Raw genomic sequence first — 15839 nt, 5'->3', positions numbered from 1 at the left:
ATATTTTTTTTAACTTTTTATTTTGTATTGGGGTATAGCTAATTAACAGTGTTGTGATAGTTTCAACTGAAAAGTGAAGGGACTCAGCCATACATATACATGTATCCATTCTTTCCCCAAATCCCCTCCTATCCGTGTTGCTACATGACATTTAGCAGAGTTCCTTGTGCTACATAGTAGGTCCTTGTTGGTTATCCATTTCAAGTATAGCAGGGTGTACATGTCCATCCCAACCTCTAACTGTTCCTAAAGTTGTTTTTTTATTAAGCTTTCCACACATCCATCCTGATTCACTCTGTATCATTTTATCTCTCCTGCTCCATCTCTCCCAATTTTTCTGTTAAAAGATAGGATAGAGTAGAAAATGACTCAGTCCATTAGTCAATGCAAGAAGTCTCTGGGCTGCGATCCATCTTAAAACCAAGCTAGTTTTGCACAGTGGCAGTATCGTAGCCCATGAGGTTTATTTATCCGAGGTGCCATTATTGCTAATTGAAAACTTCCCAACTTATTAGAAATATAGTTATCTTTTGTGTGTGTTTGTGTGATGTCGATCTTCAATCCAGAAGGGGGAGCAGAGAAGCTGAATTTCTCTCTTCAATCTGATCTCTGTATGTTGTTTTCTCTATTTCAGATGAATTTCCTGAAATAAACCGAGCCTCAATTAGGCAGGATCACAAGGGGCGATTCTATGAAGACTTTTACAAGTATGTTTGGGTGCTTTGCTTTTTTTGCCTTTTTTTCTCCTTGCTTGTTTCTTATCTGACTTAAAAAATTACCCTTTGACTTTGGAATAATTTTAGGCTTGCAGAGAGTAGCAAAGCTAGCACAGAGAGCTCCATGTACCCTTTACACAGTTGCCTCTGAACATTTCCTCACCAAGGTGCATCTGTTAGAACTTGGAGATGAGCGCTGGTGTGTGCTCAATCGCTTCAGTCTTGTCTGGCTCTTTTGCGACCCCATGTACTGTAGCCCACCAGGCTCCTCTGTCCATTGGATTCTCTAGAAAGAGTACTGGAGTGGGTTGCCATTTTCTTCTGCAGGGGACCTTCTCAACCCAGGGATCGAACCCCCATCTCCAGCTTGGCAGGTGGATTCTTTACCACTGCGCTACCTGGGAAGCCCCACACTGGTACATTGCTATGAACTAGATTTCAGACTTTTCTCAGAGTTCATCAGTTTTTCCACTTATGCACCTTTTTTTATTCCAGCATCCAGTTTAGGATATCACATTGCTTTTGAACTTCCCAAACTTTTTATTGTGAAAAATTTCAAATTCTCGCAGAAAAGAAGAATGAACTAAATATAATGAACCCATACCCCTAGTTCCTGGATTAAACAGTTAATATCATTCCATGTTTGCTTCACCTGTGTTTTTTTTTGTGTGTGTGTGTGTGTGTGTGTGAGTGTATTAAATTTTACTTTAGAGCAAATGACAGATACTAAAGCATTTTGTTCCTAAAGAATAAAGGGACTTTCCGATGATGATGTGTCCCTGTAGGTTTAGGAATTGCAACAAATGCCCCACTCCAATGAGGAGTATTGACCATAGTCAGGGGAGGGGAGTACGTGGGACGTGTCTATATCCTCCTCTCAAGTTTGCTGTTTTTTAGAGCATTTTAATTGTTGCTGGCTGTGCTGAGTCTTTGTTGCTGTATTCAGTCTTTCTCTAGTTGTATCTCGTGGGGGCGACTCTTTTTCGTGGCAGCAGACTTCGTTGCCCAGCAGCACAGGGAATTTTCTCGGACCAGGGATCAAACCCTTGTCCCCTGCTTTGGCAGGTGGATTCTTAACCACTGAACCATTAGAGGGGTCCAGTCTGCTCATGTCTGTTAAACACATTTGACTTCATGTATGGTTGTATGGTAAATGACCCCAGCTCCAGGAGTCCCTTCTCCCCTTTCCGTGAAACCCTGTAAGGGACCCGACGTCCCATGTGTCATCGCTGCTTAGGCCCCACCTCTCGATGGTGCTCCTTTCAGGGTGGTGGTGCAGAACGAGAGGAGGGAAGAGTGGACCTCACTCCTCGTGACCATCAAAAAGCTCTTCATCCAGTACCCAGTGCTGGTGCGACTGGAACAGGCAGGTACTGCACTTAACGTGCCGGGAGGCGTGGTGGGAGAGGGAGTGTCGGGTGGAGGCTGGGGGACGCAGAGGTTCCTGCTTGCCTCCCTTCCAGCGCGGGGTGTGGCTTCTGCTTCTGGCCAGGTGTCTGTTTCGGGTTGGGGGTCCCGCTGGTCATTGCGCGTGCAGTAAGTTCAGTCATGTCCCTTCTGCAGGGTGGGGCCCTGCGGAGCCAGGCACCTTCCGCTTGTTCCTTGCGAGTCCACCTTTCATGAGATGATGTCCCTTCTCTGTGTCTTTTGCTTCAGAGGGCTTTCCTCAAGGAGACAATTCTACCTCAGCACAAGGAAATTACCTAGAGGCCATCAACCTGTCCTTCAACGGTGAGTAAGGGTGCCGGCCACGGTCTGTGGGCATTTTGCTGATCACGTGACCGTGAACCTCTCTTTATTGATGTGCAGAGACCCAGGCCGAACTGGTGATGCCCCCAGCTACCTACCCCCCAGGTTAACTGAAAGCAGTAACTTTATAAACTATATATTCATGTATTTGGCTCCGTCGGCTTGTAGTTGCAACACGCAGGATCTTCATTGCATCACGCGAGATCTTTTGTGGCAATGCTTAGTTGTTCCATGGCCTCTCGGATATTAGTTCCCCCACCAGGAATCGAACCCATGTCCCCTGCATTGAAAGGCTGGTTCTTAACCACTGGACTGCCAGGGAAGTCCTGATTAGATGGATTTAATGGCCACCATGTAGGTCCTGGGGCTTCTGTTGGCAGTTGACTTGCTTGTCTCACGCTGACCCAAGGGTAAAGAGCTGTAGGCAATTCTCCTTGGGTCGTTTATTTTCCTAAAAACTGTGTTCTTAACTATTTTCTACTCTATCCCTTAACTGCTTCTAGGTAATTTTTTTTATATCTACTTTTTAAAAAAAAATCACAGAAGGAACCCATGTTCCTAGAATTCAAATACTAGAAAAGTACTTCAAGTAAAGTAAAAATATCCCCTCTGCCTCCACTGTCAGATCCTTCCCAAAAAGGAACCGTTGTTAATAGCATGATGTATAGCAGAAGAGCTCAGCCATACATATACATTCTCCCCCAAACTCCCCGCCCATCCAGGCTGCCATGTAACATTTAGCAGAGAATACTGTCTTAATTAATATTTGGTTCTTCTAAGTTGCAATACAGATCCATTTATGGATGGTTTAAATTAACCACATGAAATTTAGGCATGGTGTCTCAGACAGTAAAGAATCTGCCTGCAATGCAGGGGACATGTGTTCTATCCCTGGGTCAGAAAGAGCCCCTGGAGGAGAAAATGGCAACCCACTCCAGTATTCTTATCTGGGAAACCCCATGGACAGAGGAACCTGGCAGGCTATGGTCCACAGGGTCATAAAGCGTTGGACACGACAGAGCGACTAACACTTTCACTTCTCACAGAAGGCTGCACAAATGAGGTATACACCCTTGAAGAGGGGGATTAACAAAGGTGACAGGGACATAGAGCTGTACATAAGAAGCTCTTAACATTGAAGGAGAAGGACAGTCGTGAGCTCAGGCCAGGAGGTGGCAGTCGTTCTGATAGGGACATGGACGAAGCGGGTCCGAGAGCACAGGAACGCTTGCCATTGGCTGGTTTCTGAGACACTGTAGCATCTTCATGGGAGGACTTTTTGCTCTGTTTCAAGTGTTTGACAAGCACTATATCAACCGCAACTTTGACCGAACCGGGCAGATGTCGGTGGTGATCACACCCGGGGTGGGCGTGTTCGAAGTGGACCGGCTGCTCATGATCCTGACCAAGCAGCGGATGATAGATAACGGTAATGCTCCTGGGGCGCTGCCCTGCGTCCTGTGTTTATAGCCTGGCTTAGCCTTAGGGCTCTGAGTATCGGGACTGGGGACCTGAGTAACGTCAGGTACCAAAAAGAGTTCCATGGTCGGTCAGCTTGGGAACGCAGTCAGGCACAGTTCCTCATCGCCAGTGTGACGGTGTCGGAGTGTCTTGTTTGCCTCTAAAGGACAGAACTGGCACTCTGAGTCTCCCAAACACACTTGACGCTGGAGAACGCCTCTGGGGGTTGTTTCCAGGATCCAGTGCCCATCGGCCCGTCCTGGGAAGTGCCACAGCATCGCCTGGTACTCCCTCCGTGATGTCCCCAACCTGCGCCCTCCCCCAGCTGGATTTGTGTTCCAACAGCAAGACACAGTTGGGAACATGAGTCCCGACGGCCAGTAAAGAGACTCTGAACTGATGGACTTGTTTTGTTTTTTACTGAGCTGGCAGGATTCCGTTTCCTCTCTGGCCTTGAAACTGCTCATGGCTGCATGGTGGTCTGCTTGACAGATCATGACCTACAAGGCAGTCAGAGGCGGATTGTCAAACGCTGATTAGTGGCAGGTGCAGTGGGACTTGGTGAAGGTTAGAAAGATGGAATGCACCTATTTCCTTCTTACCTGCCTTGGGCAGCGCTGATAAGTCAGCTGTGTCTCGAACCCTGACCCCACTTAAATCACACGCACCCCCCAACTCTCCTTTTTGTTCCTTAGGAATCGGTGTGGACCTGGTGTGCATGGGGGAGCAGCCGCTGCACGCGGTCCCGTTGTTCAAGGTGATTGATTTCGCCCTGCTTGCTAAAAGCCAGGCTCCAGTGCAGGGTGGTCTGGAATAGTTAGAATCGGAGAAGCTGGGCGGCTCCGGGTCCCGCCTGCTTCCCTGCTCACCTGGTCCATGGTCTGTTCCCTTTCAGCTGCACAATCGGACTGCCCCTCACGACTCCCGTCTGGGCGATGACTACAACATCCCTCACTGGATAAACCACAGGTGAGCGAGAGCAGATTCACCGTAGGTGATCAGGGATTCTGTTAGCTCCCTTGCCATTTTTTCTTCAAGCCTGTTGAGCTCTTAATATAAAATCTTTTGTCAAGAAAGTGTGGAAACTTAAGGTGTAACATTTGCTTCAAACCTGTCTACATGCAAAGCCATGGCCATGACATAATTGCAGTCTGTGGTGAAAAGCATAAGACCAAGTTTGAAGGACTTCTTTCCACACCAGTTCCCGACTCCCACAGCCCACAGCTGACTGATGCTGGGCCTGGGCCCCTCTGTTTGTAGGAAGCTCCCTGGGCCTCCTCTTCACTGGGACCAGCCCTCCGTGTTCCTGCTGATTTCAGCTCAAGGAGGGGGTTCTAAACCACACATGAGACAATTTATGGGGAAAAGGCATAGAACAATAATTTAAAACGCAATCAATGTTTCCTAGTAATTACAAAGGAAAGTTAGAATTGGAAAGATCAGTGAGGCCTGAGTGAGCATTCCTAGGAGGGTTGATCAATGGCTGGGATTCCAGCTGTGTCTGGAGGTTTAGAATGAAAGGGGTTTGAGGACTTCTCTGGTGGTTTGGTGGTTAAGACTCTGCACTTCCACTGCACGGAGCGTGGGTTTGATCCTTGGTAGGGGAAGTAAGATCCCACATGCTGTGTGGCACCGTCAAAAAAAATTTTTTTAATTAAAAATAAAATGAAAGGGGTTTAGATGAGTGACCCTGTCTGTTTCTTTCACAGTTTCTACACATCCAAAAGCCAGCTCTTTTGTAATAGTTTCACTCCACGAATTAAACTGGCAGGAAAGAAGGTAGGCTTCACTGACCAGCAGGGCCTTTGGGGACTGTCACTGATATTGTTATTTTGGCCCTAAGTTATGCCGTTTCCCAGTGGTCATGAATAGCAATTGAGAAATTCGTTTTAAGATTTTATAGTCTTCTGCATTAAATAAATAAACACCAGGGCAAATTCCAGGACTGATTAACTATCTGTTTAACTTTACAGCCCACCTCTGAGAAAGCAAAAAACGGCCGTGATACATGTGAGTATTTTTTTCCTTCTTTCATCACTTTTAGGAAGAGTCAGCTGACCCATGGCAACAGGTTTTTGTGAGGTTGCGTAAAAAGTTCATGACCAAGTTTGGGACCTGAATTCGCCTTGTGTGACCTTTGGAAGGTCCCTTGATGACTGCATATGTTTTTGTCCTATTACCCACTGCAAAATGGGTGATAACAAAACTTTGTTTTCTTTTTTTTTCAAAATCTTGTGTTTGTTTTCCATAGGTTGGTTATAGGAATCGGGTGAAAAGTTTTAAAGGACTAAATATATACATTAAGGTGCTATTTTTTATGATTGCTTTTTTATTCTTTTAATTGGAGTATAGATGCTTCACAATGCCTTGTTAGTTCCTGCCATACAACAGTGTGAATCGGCTACATGCATGCGTATATCCCTTCCCTCTGGAGCCTCCCTCCCACCCAGCCCCCACATCCCAGTAAAATGCTGTTTTTTAACAATGGTATCATAGAAGGAAATGGTGCCATCATCTGGCCTTTACTTAGTGCTTGTAAATAGTAATTTCTCTATCGTTTTGATGCAAAAATCATTTACTCTTTGCAACCTGATCATGGGTTATTATCTCATTTTTTTCCATGAGAAGATGCTGATGATGACCTATACTTTGCAGATTTTGATGAAGACCATCCAAAGGCCTCTTGTTGAAGTGTGTTTTGATGACAGTTGATATTATTCATGTGTTTCAGCTCTCGGGACCCCCAAAGAATCTGAGAACGCCCTTCCCATCCAGGTGGATTACGATGCTTACGACGCACAAGTCTTCAGGCTGCCAGGTCCCTCCCGGGCTCAGCGCCTCGCCACCTGCAGGTTCTCTGCCAGATGTGCTTTGGGGTGGATGTAGAAACTAATTAGGAAAACCTGAGGCCCCAGAGGGACCTACATGAGAGCAACCTTGAAAATATCTTAAATTAAAATTAGCCAAATGGAAGCCATAGTATATACATCATTAGGGAGTCTGTTTTCCCGTTCTCTGGCCTAGCTGTTTGGTTAGCTATGTTTGTTATGATGAAGTGTTCCCAAATGAGGAGAGCATCCTGCTTTTTCTAACCAAGAGGAACAATTGAATTCTAGAATCTTCATTTCACTGAGCAGCCACTAATAGATAAAGTGAAAGTGTGTTAGTTACTCACTTGTGTCCAACTCTGTGCAACCCCATGGACTGTAGCCCACCAGGCTCCTCTGTCCGTGGAGTTCTCCAGGCAAGAACACTGGAGTGGGTAGCCATTCCCTTCTCCAGGGGATCTTCCCAACCCAGGGATCAAACCCAGGTCTCTTGCATTGCAGGCAGATTCTTTATCGTCTGAACCACCAAGTTAGATAGATCAATAGATCGATCCTAGTGTCCAGAGTTTCTTTTAGGTTTATTATTCCCAGAGGGCAAGATACCTTTCCTTCTTTAACTCTCGTGTTTGAAATTTGCTCCCTGGTATTTGGGTCACCCAGTAGTTTTCCACTGTGATGTGTTTAGATTTACCAACATATTCATTTCTGGGTCTATGTAAGAAAGCCATCCCAGATCCAAGATGTGTATTTTGTATTTTCTTCTAATTCTTTTAGTCTTGGTTTTTGTTTGTTTGTCTGTTTGTTTTTGACCGCACATTGTGGCATGCGATTCCCAAACCAGGGATCAAACAGCACACCTCCCTGCAATGGAAACTTGAAGCCCTTACCCCTGGACCACCAGGGAAGTCCCTATAGTCTTAGTTTTTGTGCTTAGTGATTTGTGTAGAATTTTTTTTTAGAATGTTGGAAGTAGAGTTCTATTTTTTAATTTTTTTTCCCCCTCGTTGACCAAGCATCGCCAGTCTATTTTCTGCATTTCTTAGTATGGAAAGTGTACTGTAACTCAGTACCACTGGCTAGAAAAACCTCCCGTCTCTTCACATCATGGCAGACGGGCTCATCGTGGCCACGTGCCTGTCTTCTGTCCATTCCCCTCATCCCATCCTGATGTCTGGTCCCGAGAGTGCTTAGAGCTCAGAGTAAGTGCTGTTAGCAGCAGCTCCCTGCACTTGGATGCTGCCCAAGGGCTTGGTGGTGCTTTTCTTCTGAGCATCTAAGAACACTTTCTGGGTCCAAGATGCTTGGTTTTCTTTCTTCTGACCAAAGATGGCAAGACCCGATGTCTCAGAGACTCAGACTGTGTTCCCTGAGGGCATAGACCGTGCCCTAATCGGTGCTCTGTCCCTCCACTGGGTGGAGCATATGCTGGTGCTCAAGTATTTATTGTTGAAATAATGAAATGTGCAGTCTGCCCTTGGGATCTATCTTCAGGCTCCATTTAAGCTCACTTTAAAACTCTTCCAGGTGGAGAGAGAATAGCTTTGATACTCCAGGGGCAGCCCTGTGGGCAGTTGCTGACTCTTTCATTCTGAAATTTTGCTTCCATTGGACTTCTCTCCTTCTGATCCTTCTTCCTGCCGCTTCCAGAGGCTCCCCGCTCAGGGAGTTTCATGTTTTAATAAGGGCATCCTGGTGTTTTTTTTTTTCATTTTTATTAAGGAAACATTCAGAGACTAGTGAAATGAACAGTTATCAGCATGTTGTCAATCTTGTTTTATCACTTCTCCCACATTTGAAATTTCACTGGAGTATTCTAAAACAGATCTCAGATACCCTCTTTTTTTTTTTTTTAACGTGTAAATATTTCAGTGTGTGTCTCTAACAAATAATAGTACCTGTTTTCCTGGTAACAAAATTCACACTAATTGCTAATATCCTCTGATAGCCAGTCCCTCTCCAGACTTCCTAATTGTCTCAAAAATGCAGTTTTTATGGTTAGTTTGCTTGAGTTAGGACGTGAAGAAGATGCACAGGTGGCATTTCATCTTGTGTCCTTTCTGTGACTGTAGAGTGTCTTGCTTTTTCTTCGTCTGGCTCTTTGTTTCCTTGATTATGTTTAACTTGCCCTGTCGTCTCTGAGTCTTCTGTAAATTGGCAACTGTCTCTGGAGGCCCAGTGAAATTTAGATTCAATTTCTGATGCCAGGAGACGTCTCAGGTGGTGCTGTGTGCTTCCTCCTGGATGACCTCAAGTCAAAACTCCATTCTCCGTGACACGAGCTTGATGGTGGGATGAGGTGGGGTCAGACTGAGGGATCGCTTCTATAAGGCTGTGATCCCAGGACTCCGGCCACAGCAGGACTGTCCATCATCTCCCCTGTTTCTTCCCAGAGCTGCTCTGGGCAGAGTACCTCCTGCATCCAGAGTACCTCCCACCCAGAGATCCCACAGGGGTCATCATTACTGGTCTTCCATGCAGCCTGTGCTGGAGACAGTGACTTGGTCTCTCGCCTGCCAGGTCTGTGCGAGAGCGGGAGAGTCACAGCCGGAAGAGCGCCAGCTCCTGTGACGTTTCGTCCAGTCCTTCGCTGCCCGGCCGGACGCTGCCCACGGAGGAGGTGAGGAGCCAGGCTTCCGACGACAGCTCGCTGGGCAGGAGCGCCAACATCCTGGTGATCCCTCACCCCCACCTGCACCAGTACGAAGTCAGCAGCTCCCTGGGCTACACCAGCACTCGAGGTCAGAGGGCAGGGCTGGGCAGCCTTTTTGCTCTTTTGTTTGTTTATTTATTTGGCTGCATCAGGTGTTAGTGGCAGCACTGAGGCACTTCAGTCTTCGTTGTTCGGATCTTTTTTAGTTGTGGCACGTGTGGTCTAGGTCTCTGACCCGGGACCGGCTCCAGGCCCCCTGCATTGGGAGCACAGAGTCTTAGCCACTAGACCACCAGGGAAGTCCCCGGACCCACTTCCTAACCTGGGTGTTTGCTTAGTGGGTGTGGGACACTCACCAGGGGATCTGGTAGTAGGTTTCAGCTCTCTGATCCACTCACGTTAGGGACCTGTCTGCAATTGGGTGGGACAGGTTGGGTCTAAATAGCACGCCATCTCCATGCCTGGTCAAGGCTGGATGTACTCATTTCCTCATTTTTTCCTCCCATGAATTTATTATTGTTGTTTTAAACACAGTCACATTGATTGCTTATTCATGTTCCAGGCCTCTGCATCAGTGGGAGGGGGTTTCTGTCTACCCAGTCACCTAGGGCCTGGGGTTCCTTCTATCCTGGGATGCCAGGGTCATCAACTCAGGTCTCCAGAGTTTCCATAGCAGGGGAGAGGAGAATGGAGATTGTGAATGGAGATGTCAGTGGTCCAGGCCTTCAGGTGGAGCAGGTTGCTTCTGCCTTTGCTCTGCTGACTGGAGCTCTGTTATGTGGCCCCAGTGCAAAGGGGCTGGAAACTGCCCTCTCCTTGTGAGCCTCAGAGGAAAGTCAAATGGGTCTAGTGAACTAAACACACTGGCTGTCTCTGCCAGGGTCCGCCCTTCTGGTCACCAAATACCTACATGTATTGTTCCTCCTGTATACAGAACACACCCACCCCAGAGGAGACAGCTCCATGGAGTCATTGCATCCAGCTCAGAGTCCGGGGTATCCAGGCAATGTGTGGTCCTCCCCGTCGGCTTTGGGTGTGGCTTCACTAGGCTAGTAATTTAGGGACCAGAACCTCCTTCTCTTAAGTGTTTAAAAAGTAAACAAACCCAGTATTCCATTTCTTTATAACTTGGTCACTTCACTCGTCTCCCTCGTTCCCGAACACGTGCACCCTCCAAGGCCCTTGTCAGCCCCGGAGGACCTCCTGCCTAGTCCTGCTTTCCCTGTGACCCTGTGCTTTCTCTCTCTGCCCCCCTGTTGTCCCCGTGGTAACTGGCAGACGTCCTGGAGAACATGATGGAGCCACCACAGCGGGATTCCAGCGCACCGGGCCGGTTCCACGTGGGCAGCGCAGAGTCCATGCTGCACGTCCGCCCCGGGGGGTACACGCCCCAGCGGGCACTGATTAACCCCTTTGCGCCCTCGCGGATGCCCATGAAGCTCACGTCCAACAGGAGGCGCTGGATGCACACTTTCCCTGTGGGTATGTTTTTCCCGGGAAAGAGCCCGAGCCCGGAAATCCTAGTCCTGGCCCTCAGCACTAGTTCCTGCTCTGCCTCAGTCAGAGATGCCATCCTTCTCTGCACCTGGAGGCTGGGACAGCCACGTGTGTTCTTCTGACTTGCCTTAAGCCTCCTGGGAGGAGCCCCTGCCTCCTGTGCTGTTGTCTTTCTGTGCTGTATCTCACTTGATGTGTGTGAAACAAAGGCTCCCACAATTTTCTTTCTTTCTTTTATTATTTTTGGCTGTGTTGGGTCTTCATTGCTATGTGCAGGCTTTCTCTAGTTGTGGTGAGTGGGGGCTACTCTCTAGTTGCAGTGTGTGGGCTTCTTATTTTGGTGAATTAGTCTTGAGGCTCTCAGGCTCTAGAGCCTGGGGTCAGTAGTTGTGGCGTGCAGGTTTAGTTGCTCCAAGGCATGTGGGATCTTCCCAGACCAGGGATTGAACCTGTGTCCCCTGCACTGGCAGGCGGATTCTTATCCACTACACCACCAGGGAAGTCCCTGCAATATTCTTAGGCTGAGGCCTCACAGGAGGACAAGCCTTGCTCAGAGAAGGCGATGTCCTGTCTGGGAGCCAGAGGGCTGAGGACATGATGTTCCCGTGTGCTGCAGTTGCCTTTCAGCCTCTCCAGCGCCCGTGTCCTCGCAGCAGGAAGAGAGACAGTGTGAGTTAGAGTGCGCGGCTCTGGCTTCTGGGGGGACGGTGAGTCAGTGGGTCTCTGTCTGGATAGGACCGTCTGGAGAGGCCATTCAGATCCATCACCAGACCCGACAGAACATGGCAGAGCTGCAGGGCAGCGGACAGAGGGACCTGACCCACTCTTCCGCGGAGCTGCTGGAGCTGGCATACCATGAGGCCGCCGGCAGGTGAGGCTGGGCCTGGGGCTCCAGGAGGTGCTGTGAGAATGCCGGGGTGATGGCGGAGCGGGCTGCCCACGACACGTCACGTCCGGGAGATTCGGGGACGTGGTGGGGTGCAGCATCCCTTTGTCAGTCCCCTTCACTGGGCCCGCTGGACACAGACAGCCTGAGGTGTTTTTGCCAGAGATGTTCCCCGGGCCCTGCTTTAGCTTCTGCTTTTATTCAAAACATACTTTGTCAACTGCAGACATGAGTTACTTCTGATCCTCAGTCAAGGCTGAAAATAAATTCCAGGGCAGGTGGTTCCTGCTGTGTATTCTGGGCAGTCAGTCTGTGACTTTTGTCATTTTGGTCATTGAGGAGTCCCACTGTTGTGTTAGTGCTGAAAGCAGTGGATCCCAAATGAATTAGAATCCTTTGCCTTCACTGCAAATATTTATAATTTTAATTGTTTTTCATGTTTTATTGCATTGTTTAGGATCTCAAAATAACCAGTGTATAAGAATTTATCTAATAGCAATGGTTGACAAATTGCAAATCATAAGATGGGTACTACTGACTTTCCAGTGATATTTTTGATCAAGTTAAGGACTATTACATATTTCTATATTATTAAAATTTTGCTTGATAAAAAGTAAATAAGTAAAAACAATGGAGACCAAGGCCTGTGTTTATAGAAAAAAGTCTTTTTGAACCGGGGTTCTAAATGTGTTACAAGGCATCCAGAGAGAGTCGGCCTAGGAAGAAAGTCATTTAAACCTTGACGTGCTCTAGCCCTGGCTACGCTGGATCTGCTGTGATGCGTTACTCTCGCAAGGGGCAACCTTTGACCCCTTTCCAGTCATCCCAGCATCCCGTGGGCTGGATGTGGGTCACAGGCAGGGCGTGACCCTCTTTACCAGGTTAACGTGATAGCTCTGTTGAAGCACCTCACGTCCTGCTGTGGGTATCAGCAAGGGCAGACTTCGGAAGGAGAGGGCAGGCATCTGGCATGGCGATGGGGGTGCAGCCGGGGTGCCAGGGTGGGAGCCTCGAGCTGGCATGTGCTCCGAATCCTGAAGCCTGGCAGCTGTGATGTGGATCTCGGTGTTTGCCAGCCCGTGTGGCCAAACGTTCAGGCCTGTTTTTGATGAAAGCCCCCCGGAGACAGGGTGAGCAGGATGAGAGAGGTGATGATCCACAGTAAGCCAGGCGGCTGGGCTCTGTTTGTTCTCTGCAGGCACAGCTCTTCCCGCCAGCCCGGCGACAGCACGTCCTTCTTGAGCTTCGCTGGGACGGAGGAGCTCTCGGTCAGCCTGCTCAGCGGCAGTGGCGCAGGTAACCCGCCCAAGAGACGCTCTGAGCAGGCCCACCCCTGGGAGTGACATGGGACAGAAAAGCAGGGCCGTGTCTATTTCAGGATCATTTCAGCCACAATTTCGGGTGACCTATTTAGAAGCTGTGCTGTATAATGCATGGAATTATAAATGGGCCGCACGTTAACGTTTTTAGCTGAGAACATGTTGGTCGGGAACACATTTATCATTGGTCTGTCAGTGAGTCGTGATTGAGGGCTGCTTATGAGATCACTATTGGGGGCCGCACCAGGCTTAGAAGCTTTCAATTATATGTGGAAGGGGACCCCCCCCCCATAAAAATGATCAGAGACCCAGAGGGAGCAGTGTGGTTTGAGATTGGAGAAGAGAAGGGTGACCTTGTTGCTTACAGCAGGGGTCTCCAAACTCTAGGATCTAATGCCTGATGATATGAGGTGGAGCTGATGTAATGGAAATAAAGTGCACAATAAATGTAATGTGCTTGAATCGTCTCAAAACCGGTCCCTGGTGCCAAAAAGTTTGAGGACCACTGGCTTACACAAGTGGATAGGCACCTCAGACACGAAGGGGTGGTATTTGGTCAGGAGGAGAGTTAGAAGGTGAGGGATTCTAAGTGCAGGGAGGGTAGGAGCTTTTACTGATACAGGCTGTATGCTTTTTGGAAGCACTTGTTATCTGATCATTCCTGTAGGGAGTAAGTCATTAAATATACTTTACACATGTAGCAACTTAACACCCAGAGATGTGGAGATATTATTCTGATCTCTCAAGCCAGCAGCCAGCTGTTCCTGCTGTTTCTGTGCTCAGTGGTGTCCGACGCTTTGCGACCCCATGGACTCTAGCCCGCCAGGCTCCTCTGTCCATGGGATCCTCCAGGCAGGAATACTGGAGTGGGTTGCATTGCCCTCCTCCCGGGGATCTTCCTGACCAGGGATCAAACTCGCCTCTCTTATGTCTCCTGCATTGGCTGCTGTTTCTGATTTCTGCACTATTCAGAGAACCTTTACAGGGGTAGGGGAACATGAGTTTAGATGGGTGGGGGGCAGATTTTGGAAAGCCTCAAAGGATAGATACTACACCAAATGAATATGAAAAACATTAAAACTGAAAGAAAAAATGAACTTACTATTTCATGTCTTTGTCTTTGTTAACTTGCCTTTCTGAATGTTGACTTGAGGAAAACAATGGGATTGAAATTTTATAAAATTAGTTAATAAAGTTTGCCTACATTCATGGGTGGATTCAGCTAGTGATGTTTCTGGTGGCCTATAACTAAGGCTTGAAAATTGGATTGGCAGTGAGAGGATTCCTAAAGTATCGTAATTATTTCCTTCCTATTTCTAGTCCATCTTTCCATCATTCATTTTGAATGAGAAGACATATTGAATAAAAGTTTGGGGCTAAGATATTTTTGATCCCTGTGCTTGGGAGCTGAAAATGGTAGTTGGCTTCCAGGCTCTTGGAAAGTGCCTTCAGAATATGATAAAGGCAAGGGACCTTCCTGGCAGTCCAGCGGTTAAGAATCTGCCTTGCAGTGCAGTGGATGTGGGTTCAATCTGCAAAGCAACTCATCCTGTGCCCCATAACTAGACAGCCCATGTGCTGCAACAAAAATATCCCACATGACGCAACTAAGACCCTATGCAGCCAAATAAATATTAAAAGAAAAGAACTTCAAAAAAAAGAGTATGATAAAGGCAACGTTTCTGTTACTTTGCTAAAAGGAGCCACTTTATAGGAATCCAGAGTTTGACCTTCCCAGCTGTTTGGGGTCAAGTCATACAAAGGAGGGCTGCTCTGGGGCTTACGGAACCACACTTGGAGCGAGTTTCCTGGTGACCTGAAGCAGGGGAACCATGGGTTCAGGTGGTAACTGCTTCAGGATTTTCCCCGGGTGGTCATGGAGTGTGATTCTGGGCCTGGGGGAGGCAGCTCTCATAGACCCGTTGATTCCTCAGAAGATGAGTCTTGGAACTGTAGAATCTGCTCTGGAGAAAAGAGAGAAGTCCTTATTTAATGACTGGTGTGGAAGCTTCTCTCTGTCTCTTTTTTTTTTTAAACTATAACTGGTCAGAACTTTTTTGCAAAATGAGCCTCAGTGAAACAGATTCTTTTTATCTTTCCGTAGGTGTGAATCCTCGGACCCAGAATAAGGATTCTCCGGAGGACAGTGTGTCTACCTCTCCAGACCCAAGTAAGAGGGGGCGACTGACGGAGGGAGGTGGGGGTGTGAGGTGGATGGTCAGGGCACTGTGGGGGAGCAAGAGGGAGCTGCCCTGTGGGGGGAGAACAGCCTGGACGTTCATGTCTCAGGTGCGGGAAGGCAGTGTGGTGAGGGAGAGTCTCTAGCCTGTCTGATGGAAAGGGAGCAGCGGGGAGGCCACACGGGAAGGGTGGCCATATTCCCAGCGCTGGCCTTGGCTCTGAGATGCCTAACAATGGCTCTGGGGAGAAGTCGGAAGGAATAAGACCTGAAGCTATTTACATCCCTGCCGTTGGAAGTGTGTGTCTGGGTTGTATTTACATTGATCATCCTTGTCTGTTGAAATAGCTGAACATCTAAATATCAGCAATAGCAAAAGACCAGAAAAAGAAACTCTACTGCTTGATCAACGTTGCTTTACCTCACTGTGACCGATGGATGTATGTACATCACCAAATCTTTTACTGTCCCCACTTTTAAGTAACTTAGCAATCATTTCACTAGTTCTCCAGGTCTGGCATGCTAGTCATTTTTCATGTCAATATCAAACGTAT

General features: G+C 47.9%; 1 protein-coding gene and 1 pseudogene across 5 annotated transcripts in view; both read left to right on the top strand.

The window, feature by feature from the left end:
* Positions 1–15839, top strand: part of DEPDC5 (DEP domain containing 5, GATOR1 subcomplex subunit) — a 71514-nt gene that overhangs the window by 17046 nt on the left and 38629 nt on the right. For 4 of the 5 annotated variants that reach the window (XM_065904563.1, XM_065904561.1, XM_065904562.1 and 1 more), the window contains exons 12-25: positions 635–707; positions 1983–2086; positions 2373–2447; positions 3760–3894; positions 4622–4683; positions 4822–4895; positions 5636–5705; positions 5900–5936; positions 6658–6778; positions 9272–9492; positions 10683–10886; positions 11637–11772; positions 12986–13083; positions 15211–15276. In XM_065904563.1, the coding sequence (XP_065760635.1) occupies positions 635–707; positions 1983–2086; positions 2373–2447; positions 3760–3894; positions 4622–4683; positions 4822–4895; positions 5636–5705; positions 5900–5936; positions 6658–6778; positions 9272–9492; positions 10683–10886; positions 11637–11772; positions 12986–13083; positions 15211–15276 (1476 nt within the window). Of the gene's footprint in view, positions 1–634; positions 708–1982; positions 2087–2372; positions 2448–3759; positions 3895–4621; positions 4684–4821; positions 4896–5635; positions 5706–5899; positions 5937–6657; positions 6779–9271; positions 9493–10682; positions 10887–11636; positions 11773–12985; positions 13084–15210; positions 15277–15633; positions 15726–15839 lie in introns of all 5 variants that reach the window. The other variant, XM_065904564.1, reaches the window with a different exon arrangement.
* On the top strand, positions 428–557 carry LOC136146226 (U4 spliceosomal RNA; annotated as a pseudogene).

The sequence above is a fragment of the Muntiacus reevesi genome, chromosome 13 (assembly GCF_963930625.1).
Source record: "Muntiacus reevesi chromosome 13, mMunRee1.1, whole genome shotgun sequence".
Classification (NCBI taxonomy): domain Eukaryota; kingdom Metazoa; phylum Chordata; class Mammalia; order Artiodactyla; family Cervidae; genus Muntiacus; species Muntiacus reevesi.
The sequence above is the reverse complement of the archived record's forward strand: the minus strand, read 5'-3'. Positions and strand labels throughout refer to the sequence as shown.